At 38.9% G+C, this 14,166-nt stretch overlaps 1 protein-coding gene across 1 annotated transcript; it reads left to right on the top strand.

Moving 5' to 3' along the window:
- Window positions 1-6,525: 6,525 nt before the first annotated feature.
- On the top strand, window positions 6,526-14,094 carry terf2ip (telomeric repeat binding factor 2, interacting protein). Its single transcript, XM_053653493.1, has 4 exons — window positions 6,526-7,173; window positions 9,154-10,055; window positions 11,674-11,795; window positions 12,175-14,094. The coding sequence occupies exons 2-4, from the start codon at window positions 9,164-9,166 to the stop codon at window positions 12,769-12,771; spliced, it is 1,611 nt and encodes a 536-aa protein (XP_053509468.1). The 5' UTR covers window positions 6,526-7,173; window positions 9,154-9,163; the 3' UTR covers window positions 12,772-14,094.
- Window positions 14,095-14,166: the final 72 nt, after the last annotated feature.

The following is a 14,166-nucleotide window of genomic DNA, read 5'->3' as shown; positions in this document are numbered from 1 at the left end:
ACACTATGGACTCCATGCAGAAAACTTCACCACAGTGTTTGTGAAGAAGTCGTTACTATAGAAACGATACCGTATTACAATGAACACGTTATTAGAAACCTTGTATGCAGTACTGTCAAAGCTGCTGTAATCATTAACACCTTCTAACCAATCGGTTTAATTACAGAGTTAAGTTACACTTTATTTATTCTCTGAAGGTGACAAAAGACACAAGATAAATTACTTGTTCGTTTAATGACCTCATCTGGTCTATCTATGATCAGACAACTTCCTGACAGATGTTTTTCTTAAAATAAACATATAAAAAGCGTATCTGCGTGATCGTTTCTGTCCCTGCCTGCTTGAACATGTTCCTTCTCCAGATGTTTTGTCCTCAGCAGACATGCACACACCCAACAAGACCTTTCATTAGCAAACTTGTCCAGCCTGCTGAGTAACTCCACAGACTGGTGGGAAAAAGGTGTATTATTACATCTGAGAGAGCACAAAAAAGGCTTGGCGTTTCATTTCCCTTGCCTTGCAAAAGTTTTCATTTTTTCCTTTATGCAGTTCTTTACAATGATAACATCGATCAGGTGCAATGGATCATCTAGCCAACTCCCTCAATTTATTCATGATCCCAACGCCTGTTCAGGAAATTGGAGAGAAATCACCTGTTGTTTCGTGAAAATGAATATCCGTCTCTCTGTGAGGTCCAGTGTTATGGTCGATGTTGTCTGCAGAACAAAATAACCTTCAAAACAAGTCATGGATCTGATTATGGAGACTCGGAGAACATCATAAAATATAAAACTAAGCCTCACTGAAGACATTAAATTAGATAGATGGGTGGATGGATGTTCTTTCTTGATCCCAAAGGAGAAATTTGGGAAAGTCCCTGAACAAGAAAGGCACTTATTAGCGATGCCAACTGTCAAGTTTAGCGGTTACCAGTCCATTTTTGAGCTATGAGCATCATCTTCATTGTTCAGTGGTAGTCTTTTTCACTTTTAGTATGTATCTCTCACCTGGGGAAATGAATGAAATGTAGCTGTAAAACTCATTTAAGGTACCTCATGGACATAGTGTTAGACCTTTCATGGTTCTTTTACGTTATTTAACAAAGAAGCATTTTTATGGAAGAGGCCCTGGCTGGAAAATATATACACTTTTTGGAAAGCACTCCAGAGTTTCTGGGTTGAATGCTGACTTCAAGCAAACACTGCACATCAGCCAGGTAATGCCATCCGTAATTTAAAACATGGTGGTGGTAGTTTCAGTGGTGGCGGGTTGTGATATTAGATGGGAGGCTAAAATTTAATGTCTATTAATAGCTCAACAATGAAACTACAGGGTGTCCCTAAAGTCTCTATACATGGGGGACTATGTACGCCAGCACCACGTCAGTTGTACCTTCGTCAGTGGATATATATATATATATATATAAAAATAGGGGGAACGGTGGTTTGGTAGTTAGCGGGTTTGCCTCACACCTCCAGGGTTGAGGGTTCGAGACACTTCCAGGTGTCCATGTTCTCCCCGTGCTTTGGGAGTTTCCTCCAAGTACTCCGGTTTCCTCCCCCAGTCCAAAGACATGCATTGTAGGCTGATTGGCATGTCCAAAAAGTCTCCGTAGTGTGTGAATTTGTACATGATTGTGCCCTGCAATGGATTGACACCCCGTCCAGTGTGTCCCCCGCCTTGTGCCCCCATATATATATATAAATTAAGTATGAAAGATATGTATGGAGACTTTTAGGACACCCTGTATTACTATAATGCTTTATATCATGAGATTACACTGATGACATTAACTTTGCATCAGGGATTATAGACAATAGAACAAGCTTGTGGATTAAATCACCTGAGAGACTTAAAAAGAAGAAAATTGCCCCCATTATTAACTATTACTTTTTTACAGAAAACTATGTACATAGGCAAAGACATACATTTTACATTTAATAAACTTAAATGTCAAATGCACACCCTGTACAGACCCAAGTTTGAGAAGGAAAAAGTGTGCAGTTTGATCAAAGGGTTAAATCAGTAATGCTTCGTTCTCAGTGTGTGTTGTTTGGCCGAGTGTTGCATTTTTACTACCAGCCCATAAAGACATTAAGACAGAAGAATTTGTGATTTCACAGCAGTTGGCCATGAGCATTAAGCAAAGCCTCGATGCTTCCTTCGACCACATTTCTATTTGAGGAAAAGCTGAACTGCGAGCAATAACTTGAGTGTTTACACAAGCCCTGTAAATATCCCAGCTATTTTCATACATTCCGTGCCCATTTCATCATCATCATCAAAAAATGCTTTTGGGGCGGAAAACGATAACGAGGAATGATTGCAAAAGGCTATTTTAGGCAGAGCGCATGGTACAAAGAGAATGCATGAATTTAATTGTAATAACTTGAAGTAAAAGTTAAATGTGAATTTTCTACGAGGGGATGTGAGGTCATGGGAGTTTTAGGTTTGATAAAATGCTTATTTGGTGCAGAATTTATAATAAGCAAGACTTATTATATACCACATCACTGTTGAATTGTTGAATCTGATTGGTCATGAGGGGTTGATTAGTTTTCTAGAACAGCAGCTCTGACAACAGTTCCGGCTGCAAAGTTTATATTAATGCCCTCGTTCGCATACGTTATACGTTATTACACAGGGATTTAATCCACTTTACCTTTCATTTCTGTCATGGGAAAGTCTGAGGACGTTGTGTTTTGAGGTTTATTGTTAACAAGCTGTGTTTTTTTGTTTTTGGTCTCATTAACTTCAAGAGAAAGTGAAGAGATGACTCTTTTTACTCTTTAATGTTTAGCAGATGGTCCACAATATTACATGTAACAACACATGAATGAAAAGTGTGACTTCATTATTCTTTAATAAATAAAGAATTGTTGCCAAATTATTGTATATAAAGTATAAATCATGGCATGGGATGTGCTGTTATGAGAAAATAATCAACTTCAGGATGGGGAGGTAACAGTAACCACCCTGAACCTCACATCACTCTGTCATTGATTATTTTCCTATAACAGCACACTGTGTTATGTTTTTGTCCTTTCTTAAGAAACAGAAAAAAATCTTGTATATAGAAAGTCTGTATAAGAGATGAATCTAAAAAACTTTTTGAAAGGATCTGGATTTTGTTGTGACAAGAATCCTGATTACAGGAAATGATGTGTTCACTGGTATGTATTTGTGGTGCTGCTATGATGATTTCTGTAGAGGAACGTGGATTGGAGGAAACTTAAGAACTTTTACTTAGAAAATGCTACTGTAATTACTAATATACACTCTTAAATATAAAGGTTCTTCAGGGGTTCGTCACAGCATCATAGGTTCTGCAAAGAACCTTTTTCTTGTCAAGAACCATTTTTCATTGTATAGGGTTCTTGAGTTGAGCTATATGGTTCTTTGGAGCTTAAAGAAGTTCTATTGTGTCATTATAGGTTCTTCAGAGTAGTGAATTGGATCTTTAAGGTATTGTCCCCTAACGGGTTAAAGTGAACCCTATACATTTCTTTGCGGGACTGGAAAAGGTTCTCCTGGCATCGCTCTTAAAACCTTATGTTGGTTCCTTAAAGCACTAAAGACACTTTTTTTAAGAAACTCATGCTTAATACCATTATTATTATACAGTATGCTGAATAAAACAATAGGAACATTTGTACATACACTGTAAGGAATGGTTCCAAGTGAAATTAGGTCGAAATATTGTTGAAATGAAGTAGTGATTTGGTAAGTTATGGGTATGAGGTTGGGGTCTAAAAAGAGTTTTTGCTTAAAGCCTGTGTAAATGTTTAGAAATACAGCAATCGGGTGACCAGTGTTGGTTAATAACTTGTAATGGTTGGCTGGGATGCACCAACAAAACTGAAGCTTTAAGTTGAATTCAATCAAAAATGATTCTATTCATTTTTAAACTTGAGATCTAGATTTAGTTTGATTCCCGACAATGCCACAGCCATCTCTGGACAGGAATCCATCCATCCATCCATCCATCCATCCATCCATTTTCTATACCACTTATCCTACTGGGTTGCAGGGATCCTGGAGCCTATCCCAGGGGGCATGGGGTGGCACAAGGTGGGGTACACCCTGGACAGGGTGCCACTCCATCGTAGGGCACACTCACATACACACTCACACACTCATTCATACACTACAGACACTTTGGACATGCCAATCAGCCTACCATGCATGTCTTTGGACTGGGGGAGGAAACCGGAGTACGCAGAGAAAACCCTCGCAGTACGGGGAGAACATGCAAACTCTGCATACACAGGGCAGTGGCAGGAATCACACCCTCAACACTGGCGGTGTGAGGCAAACGGGACAGGAATCAAAAGAACAAAATTGACCGTGCTCTCTTGGTGGGAGGGGCATACTCTCCACTGTCAATCACCGTGGCACTAGCCAATCGTGGGCGTCTGTGAGTTCATGTATGTGAAAGAGGGCAGATAGAGTTTTCCTCCTACTGTGTTACGCTGCTTGAAAAGATGTGAGGTTGGTTTCACGTGTCTCGGAGGAAGCCCCACCCTCCCTGGTTAGTAGCTTTTATATGATGGGGAGAGTTGGGTAGTAGGTATGGCTTAGCAAGACCAAACTGAGGAGAAAATGGGGGAGGGGAGGAATAATGAGGACAATTTAATCCTGGTTTTAGTGTTATGGTAAATCAAGATTGCTCCATTACTTTAAAAACAAATTTTAATTTCAGTTCAGAATTCATATTAATGTTGAGCTGAGGTAGTTTCTGAAATAGCAGCATATATTAAATCGTTTGTGAGAAGTAAAGAGCTCCTTAAGCTGTATAGTATTTTCTTCCCAAGAATAGCATTGTTTTCTTGAATGATTTTTACACTCGTGTATGCATCATGGCCGGTTATGGTTTTTATCAGAGGTCATGATTGCTTAAGCTATGTTTAACATTAAGTTGAACATTAATCTTAGATTATCTCTGAACTGTTTAATTTAATTCATGCTCGTGCAAGCCACGCTCTGATTTATGAAGATCATTGAGCACTACATGGATTTCCAACAGAAACATCTCACCTATTGCTACTACAAAACTTGCAGTTTATTACCTGTGTCGCTGTAAAGCTTAAAAAAAAAGCATCCATGTGACTTCAGTGTCACTGTGCCATTCTCTGTCGGTCTAACACAGGCCCAGTGAGAACACGGCCAACATCAACAAGCCCATATAATGGCCAACTTTGTCTGCACTGTGACTGAAACGCTTCAGAGTCCAGACATGATCGCTAGTCCAGCTGGAGGACTTGGCCCTGGACTGTTATGTTTTGTATAGAAAAAGCACTCTGTGAAGTTGGTGAGGCTGAAAGCGTGGTGTTATTGCAGGCTCGTAATCAAAACCCCAGTGTGAATATTTGGAACGAGGCTGTGAATTGCATTGATTAATTGACTCTGCTGGGTTTTAAGAATGCAGCCTAGAAATAAAGAAGGTCTTAAACAGCTGCCTTGATGCCGTTGCATAAAATTATTATCCGAATGTGGAACGTTAAAGGAACCTGTGCGAGTAAAAGCTGAAATATTTCTGATCTCGTCAGGGCCAAATTAATTATATTAAAGTAGGATTTCAACTTTTATATGTGGTTGCTAATCTACAGCTTTGTCTTCATTTGCATACTATTGACTTAGTGGTTAGTGCGTTTGCCTCACACCTCCAGGGTTGAGGGTTCGATTCCCGCCACGGCCCTGTGTGTGCAGGGCTTGCAAGTTCTCCCCGTGCCTCTGGGGTTTCCTCTGCGGATTCGGGTTTCCTCCCCAGTCCAAAGACATGCGTGTCAAAGGGGTCTGTAGTGTATGAATGGGTGTGTGAATGTGCCCTGCAATGGATGAGCACCAATATAATACCAATATATCCAGATTGTCTCTTGCCTTGTGCCACCCCATGCCTCCAGGTTCCCTGTGACCCAGTAAGGATAAGCGGTACAGAGGATGGATGGATCTTTAGTCTAGAGCACATCTAATTGTACGTACACCGTGAATACCATTGATTATCTCGTTACAATGGCACCCATCATGTGGTGGGATATTTTAGGCAGCAAGTGAACTGAGTTCTCAAAGTTGATGTGTATCACAAGCAGGAAAAATGGGCAAGAGCAAGGATCTGAGAGACCAAATTATGATGCTAAATTCTGCTGCTAATGTCTTGGTGCCAGATACCACAGTCCACCTTCAAAGGTCTTGAGGAGGCCATGCCTTTACGCTTCGGAGCTGTTTTGGCCTACACAATACAAAATATTATGATGTGGTTATTTATATATTTATTTATTTAAAAGTTTTCTCCCCTTTTTTGGATATTGGGATAAAAAAAAATCATCAGAGTTTATTTTCGATTGTATAACACCACACCAGTCATGCTTTATTAATACTGTGGTCAAATACACTACACTACAATACATTACACTTGAGTATTATTTTAATAAGCTAGAGGACTGTGAGCTTATAATTTATTAATAATTTAATATAATAATATTAAATTATTATGTAATTATTATTACTATAACAATTTATTAATCAGACTGAAATCAGAAACAAAACTAGGCCGGGAAAATAAAACTGAAAAAAAAAAAAATTGTTCGCCATCTAGTGGCTAAACCTCGGCATTACAGTTCCACAAATCTGCCCCACCCCCAAATACATACTTCCGTACTAAACAGTATGGCAACGTCAACGTCACCTTTTGTAACTGTGGTAACAAAGTCTCATACTACAGCTCTATTAAGTACGCTAAAAAGGCATTTCATTTGTAAAATTATAAATAATATATCCTTCATTCGCAAGTTTATTTATTTATCTATTTATTACGTGTTCATCAACTTTTCCCGCTAAAAGTTCGAGGTCTGAAAGAATGAAGCTAAGTCTCAGTAATCAACCTCACACCCAACCCCATCATGGCACAATAAGAGTCTCCATTCGCGAAATGCCATTGTCCACAAGATTAATGTAAGTATATAACTCAGTCCACTGTTTTTACATGTACACTATGAGATATGCATATGTATATATAAATTATCTATACCTACTATTATGCGCGAATTAGGGTTGATAATGTGATTTAAAAAAAATAAAAATAAATAAAAGTCTTTATCTAACCAGCGTAGTGTTTTGTTTCTTGCTTCACACCTCACCACACACGGTTCCCCAGGCTCTGACATATAAACAAAGGTAAGGTTATTTAGATACTATAGAAACCGCGGCTACTGTGTGGATTCAAACTTTCTAGCTAGAAGCTAGTTCTTTAATTTGATATTAGCAGCGAATGTTGTAGTCAACTGTTTTATGGGCTATTTTATATTTACTCATTTATACTTAGCTTAGCTGCCTAGCTCTACATCCTAAGTTTTGAGCCCAATATTAATGCCCTCAGCTAAAGTTTGGCTTTTATGTACAGGTTTATATTTTGCAATATTCGTTGTCATACGTTAAGCTGATCACATGACGAGTGAATTAACCGTTATTTTCACACCTGGCCATGTTGAGCTAGCTTAATGCCAATACATTACTGAGGTGAAAAGATGAAAGTGCACCACGGCTTTCAGTACATCACAATATCTTCATATAAACTAACATTTTCCACTAATAGGTGACATTATGTAAGAGCAAAAAACAAACAAACAAAAACGTGTGTGTGCCGATTTAGGAAAATAATCAACAACAGAGTTTTTATTTAATCAAACGGAAGATTATTTTCCAACAACAGCATGTCATGAACTGTTTTATTTCTCTTATACCACAGAAGCTTACCAATTATTGCACATTCTTTTTTATTTATTAACGAACGAAGCGTCGTTGTTTAACAGTTTATTGTTCTTGTTATCGCTTACATTATAACAGCTATAAACACATTCTCTCACTGGGTTTCTTTTTTTTCCTTTTTCTTGATGTTAATACGACAAACAACAAAAACAAATAAACACACAGTTACATGTCATGTTACACAGAAACCAGAAAGCGTAAACATCTTCCCCTGTCCTGAAGACGCTCCTGTTTAAAAAGACTTAAAGTTACAGGTGTACTGTTATAAAGCGCTTACACCACAGACTAATTCCAACAATACTAAAAAAAAAAAGAAGAGTTTTTTAAAATTTGTATTAGCTAAATCTTTTTACTGCAGAAGCAATATGCATTAATATAAACCTGTGATTTGAAATGGAGCGGGATTTCCTGTCAGAGTTGCTGTTAGAGAAAACCAAGCAACACCTCCTGACCAATCAGATTCAAGAATTCATCGGCGTGACGTTATTTAAATGTCGTATTTTGCGTCATGTCTCAATTATGGTAATTACAACCTTCTGATTTCATTTTTTCCCCCTTTTTTCCATAGTTAAAATTAAAAATAGAGTAAAGTCAGGATTTAACTCTGTAGCACACATCGCCATCCGTCGCGTTCCTGATCATTTTTCTAGTACTGACCCTAAAATACAGGTGCATCTCAAAAAATTAGAACATCGCGGAAAAGGTGTTTTGAGTTAATTAACTGATTAGAGCTTGTCTCAGGGCAACATTTCTGTATTAAATTCTTTGTTCAAATATTTTGAGATACTGGATTTTTCCATGAGCTGTAAGCTGTAATAATCAAGATTAAAACAAAAAAAGGATTGAAATATTTCACTTTTTAAACCACTTTAGAAGTGGTTAATTTTCTAATCAGAGGAAATGAATAGTTCGGCATGGAGTGTTGTTAGCTTAAATATCATAATTCTGGAGTAACAGAAATAGCTGATGCTGTAAAAGGTTGACTTGACATTCCTGCAGGATTAGTTTGGATTATATGTATAACTGATAATGTTGAATGATGATGCTGACCTACTTATAGCTTGTTACTGAAGCTATTAGCAAGTTAGTTTAACTAGCTAGATTTAAAAAAAATAGCTCTAACCATAGTTTATAAAATTTTTCTAATGCACATTATCAATTTTTTTTTGTGGTGTACCATAATATCAGTGTAATAATAGTTCCTGTTACTTTTCATGTTCATATTTAACTTTCTTTGGTCATGTTCTCACAATTCCAAATAATGGTTATGAAAAATTAAAAAAAAAGTTTAATTACATTTTCACTGTATTTAAAAAAAACAACATGTTCATCATTTTAAATTCTTTCATTATTAATCCCAGTTAAAAATCCTCTTTTTTTTTTTTAAAGGTAGTGAACAATGTCAGTTATTAAAAAGGAATCTTCTTCCACATCATCAGTCTTATTCCTGAATGTTAAAGGTGAACCCATGCGTTTCTTTATAAGGCCTGGTCCCACCAAAGTGCAGCTTCAGCCTTTAATATCGAACGGTGGAGGCGTCCTCTGTCGGACACAGGAGCCAAATGCCATTTTGTTAGCGGATCCCGGTGACATCACTGCTGCTGTAGAACGTGCCAGCCATTTTTACATCTCCACTCAGTATGTCCACGACTGTGTGGCACAGAACCAGCAGTTAGACATCGAAAGCTACAGGTTCAGCAATTTACGGCCCGCCCAGACGAGGGCCGCGTCACGGAAACAGAAAAGTATGCATGGACGCATGGGTTACTCTCTTGATGACGACACGGCCATCTTGAAATACATCGCCAAGCATCGAAAAGAAGCAAAAGGCAACCGGATCTGGCAGCAAATGGAGCACCAGCGTATCACCAGTCATAGCTGGCAGTCCATGAAGGACCGGTTTCTGAAGCACCTGCAGCACAAGCTGGAACAGGAATCCCCTGAGAATAAAAAGAAAGTTTTGAAAGAGAGCTCCTGTTCTGAGGACAATATCTTGCAGCCTACACCGAAGAGGAAGCCCAAAAAGAAAGCGGTGGTAGATTTGTCTTCTGATTCAGAGGCCACACAAATCAGCCATGAGCATGAGGGAGGAACAACAGAACAACCACCAGACCTCCAAGCTTCACCTGAAGAAATCAGCAATCCTCAAGATCCTGATGAAGTGAGGAAACAGACTGATTGTGATGAGTCAGTGCCCGAGAAAGCACAGCAGCCCGACAGTGAGCAGCACGAAGTCTCACCCAAAAGAGCCAGAATGGACACGGACGCACCAACGGAGGACACATCGTCCGGTAATACCTTATTCTGACATTTTGATTAAGATCCTAGGCAGAAAATGTTATCAGTCAAAGTCTCTGACTAAAAACAGATTTGAAAAGACGTCTGTCCCTACGCACAGTCCTCTCCGAGAGTATTGGAACAGCGAGGTCAATTCTTTCACTTTTGCTATGCATTGACCACGTTTGGGTTTGAGATCAGAAGATGAATTTGAGATGATAGATCAGAATTTCAGCCTTCATCTCCTAGAACGTGGCACCTTTTGTAGCAGACCACCCAATTTTTAGGTGAGCAAAAGTAATGGAACAGATAGTTTTAACGTAAATAACACTTAATATTTCTTTGCATTAACTGTGTCAAGCCTGCGACTCAGTGACATCACCAAGTTCTTGGTTTCATCTGTTGTGCTGCTTTTCCAGGCTTTCACCGCAGCCTCTTTCAGTTATTGTTTGTTTTGGGGTGTTTCCCCTTTCAGTCTCCTCTTCAGGAGGTTAAATGCTGCTCAGTTGGTTTAAGGTCTGGTGATTGACTTGGCCAGTCTAAAACCTAAAACCACTTCCCTAACCTGATAAAGTCCTTTGTTGGGTTTGCAGTGTGTTCAGGATCATTGTCTTGCTGCATGATAAAGTTCCCCCCGATTCATTTGGATGCATTTCTCTGTAAATTGGAAGACAGATTGTTTCTGTAAACTTCTGAATTCATTCTCCTGCTACCATCATGAGTTTACATCATCAATAAATATGTCCCTGTCTGGTTGTTAGTAAACAAGTGAGTTCTTTCTTTTTCAGGATGTCCCAAATTGTTGTATTGGCTATGCTCAATCCTCTAATTGATTTTCCCTCTTTTCTCAGCTTCAGAATGGCTTGCTTTTCTCCCATAGACAGCTCTCTGGTTTTCATGTTGGTTTTTAACAACAAACGCAGTCCTCTCAGGCGAAACTGAACGCTCAAACCAAAAGTAGACATTCACAGGTTGAAAAAAATAGCTGGGTTCAAACAAAAGGTGCCATGTTTTAAGTTGTTTAACACATCTGGATGTAAATATGAGGAAACGAAAGCTGAAATTCTGATATGTCGTCATTCATCGTTCATCTTTTGATCTCAAACCCAAATGTCTTCGATGTATTGCGAAAACAATAGAATTGGCCGTGCTGTTCCAATACTTTCAGAGGCGACTGAACACAGTAGCAAGTGACAAAGAGACAGGCGAACATTCGATTTCTCTTTCATCCCCAGTGGTGAGCGATAAATCGACAGCACAGAAGAAGACTCTTGAAGACATGAGAGAAATCTCCTCACAACGTAACAGAGCCACTGTTTTATTTTTAATTTTTTTCTCTAGTTTGTACATAAGCCTGAGAAATTCATGGAAGCATTTAAACAATTTGCATAAATAGAAAGACTGTCTGTCTCGGTTTAGATTAAGACATTTCTGTTCTTTGCTCAGTGAAGTGAAATGTCAGTTGTTGCTGTGGTGATACACACACTACTATACATGTCATGGATGGAGGCTGAAAAATGTTGGAGTATTCCTTTAATCTCAGATTTACTGTTTTATTTTTATTTTTACCCTCTTCGTGTATTCGTATTGCATTATCACGTAATTAAAAAAAATACTTTAAAAAAAATTCAGGACCAAATGATGAGCGGTCGACTCCGAGCGAGAAGAAAAACAGTCCCAAACCCTGTGCAGCGTCTGGGAGGAAACTCGGCATACTCACGAGAGCTGCCAGAGAATTTGAAGACTCTCAAGTGGTACAACCTTTACTTTTGTTTAAAAAATAAAAGTCTGTTTTTGTAATATAATGCAAGTTTTCCTAAATCTGCAGTTTCACAGGAATCTTTGGCACCCCTCGGAAGCAAACTATTAACAAAAATTCTCCTGCAAATGTTAATGCATAGTTACTTTCTATTTGATGAACATACAAAATAGTAATTATGGCATGTGTAAATGTATTGACACCCTAATAGGCCAGTACTTACTAACACTTCCTTTTGCAGATATTACAGCTTGCAAATGCTTTTTGTAGTTTTTTTTTTTTCATTTCAACCACACTTCCTTGCATTTTCTACTTCTGAGATGCACGCACAGACTAGTCTTGCCCCATAAAACGATTTTTTGTTCCTTTTTCAGACCCATGGAGGTCAAGAAGACCAGCCTCTGAGTCAGGCATCATCCATTAATGCCTCAGATACAGCTGAGTCTCAGATCATCGCAGCGCGTGAAAGAGCTATAAGAGGACAGGAAGTGAATCCCGAGCATCCTAATGACGTAGAAGAGCCTGCAGCAGCTACCCAAAACCATAGCAGTGCCCTGGAACCAGAGGACGATGAGCCGGGTCCCAGCAGTGCCGCTCTACCCATAACGTCCAACGCTCACATGTTCCTCTTTCAGCAGGAGTCCCAGGAGGAGCTCAGCCAGCCTACTGAGGAAGATCAGCTATCCCCGAGCCTATTAGAGACAAAGCAACACGTAGTTAGGTTGATGCAGAAATCTAAGAAAGACCTGGTTGAGGTCATGAAGGCGCTGTTAAAGGCCAGCGGCGATGTCACTCTGGCGCTGTCGTATTTGCTTGAAGGACATGATCCCGAAGTCCACGGCCCCATCTGGACTCGGTACGATGACGAAATGCTTCTTTCAGCCGATTCTTTCGAGTGTGAGAGGCTTCACGAGAAATATGGAGCTGACAAAGTGTCCAAGAGAGCAGCTTTTCTGAAAGCAGACTTATAGCATTAAAAAAAGCTGTGTCATTTCAGCAATCCTTCACAGCCTAAAACATATACTACTATTTTTGTTTAACTATAATATCCATTTCATCATCTGAATCTGTCCTGAACAAATGTTTTTAACGTAGCATAATGTTTTTTAATGACTGTTTTGAAAACAGGATAATAAAATATATATTAGTGTTCAAAGTATTGGCACCTTTACAGAAACCATGGATTAAATTACAGTTTATTTTGAGTGCTGTCCCTGAACTTTTGCATAAACAAGTAAAACCTACTCCCTGGGATAGGCTCCAGGTTTCCCCGTGACCCTGAAAAGGATTAAGCGGTATAGAAGATGGATGGATGGATGGAAGTAAAACCTACTAATGAAAATGAAAGCGAAGCAAAAATAAAAATCATAAATTCAGTCTTCACACAAGCTGAGATCTAATTTACACCAGTAAAGTTCACATGGTTTGATTTATTTTTTTTCACTAGTTTTTTGTTCTTCACATTTCTCTACCTTTACGTCCAGCTGGGGGCTTCTACCCAATGTGAGAATTTTCCCAGCTGAACCCCTTTCATCTCAGATTTTATTACCATGTAACTAAAACATGATGTAAACAATTGATTCAGGTCATGCTTTTAAATAGCTGTTTCCTGTTAAAGGAGAACTGCATCCTGGAATACATTAAATATGTTTACAGACTTGCTTTTCTCCCATAAACAGCTCTCGGATCTTCATGTTGGCTTATCCTTTTTAACAACAAATGCAGTCTTCACAGCTGAAAATGAAGGCTAAAACCAAGAGGAGATTTTCAGAGCTAGTTATTGTTTAAACAATCAATCTAACAGGACACACCATCTACATATAAATACCAGGAAATAAAAGCTGAAAATTCTAAATGCTCTTCTCATATTCATCTTTTGATCTCAAACCCAAATGTCTTCAGTTCACAGCAAAAACAAATCAATTGTCCTAGTTTCGGACGGGACTGTATATTGAAATATTTGTGATGTTTTTAGTGAAAATGGTGCTAATTTGTTGGTTGGTGCTATATTTTTTGTCATTCCTGTGAGAAGTTAGCGGTTGCTTACTGCACCGACGTCACAAGAGGACATTGTTAGTGCAGCTGCAATGGTGTTTAATAGCACTGGTCACTAGCCAATATTTTCCAGTAACATTCAGCATCATTTTCATGAGAAATCCAACCGTGAAGATGGGAGACAAATACTTTAGATTCAAAATCGTTGAGCTGTATAGTGTTCCCGTGACTATACTGGGCAATTAAGTCCCACACCGACCACAGGGTGAGCGCCCCCTGTTGGCCTCACTAATACTACCTCCAGCAGCAACCTTAGTTTTCCCCAGGACGTCTCCCATCCAGGTACTGGCCAGGATCAACCCTGCTTAGCG

Source organism: Ictalurus furcatus, chromosome 21 (assembly GCF_023375685.1).
Source record: "Ictalurus furcatus strain D&B chromosome 21, Billie_1.0, whole genome shotgun sequence".
Lineage (NCBI taxonomy): Eukaryota > Metazoa > Chordata > Actinopteri > Siluriformes > Ictaluridae > Ictalurus > Ictalurus furcatus.
This window is presented reverse-complemented; position numbering and strand designations above follow the sequence as displayed.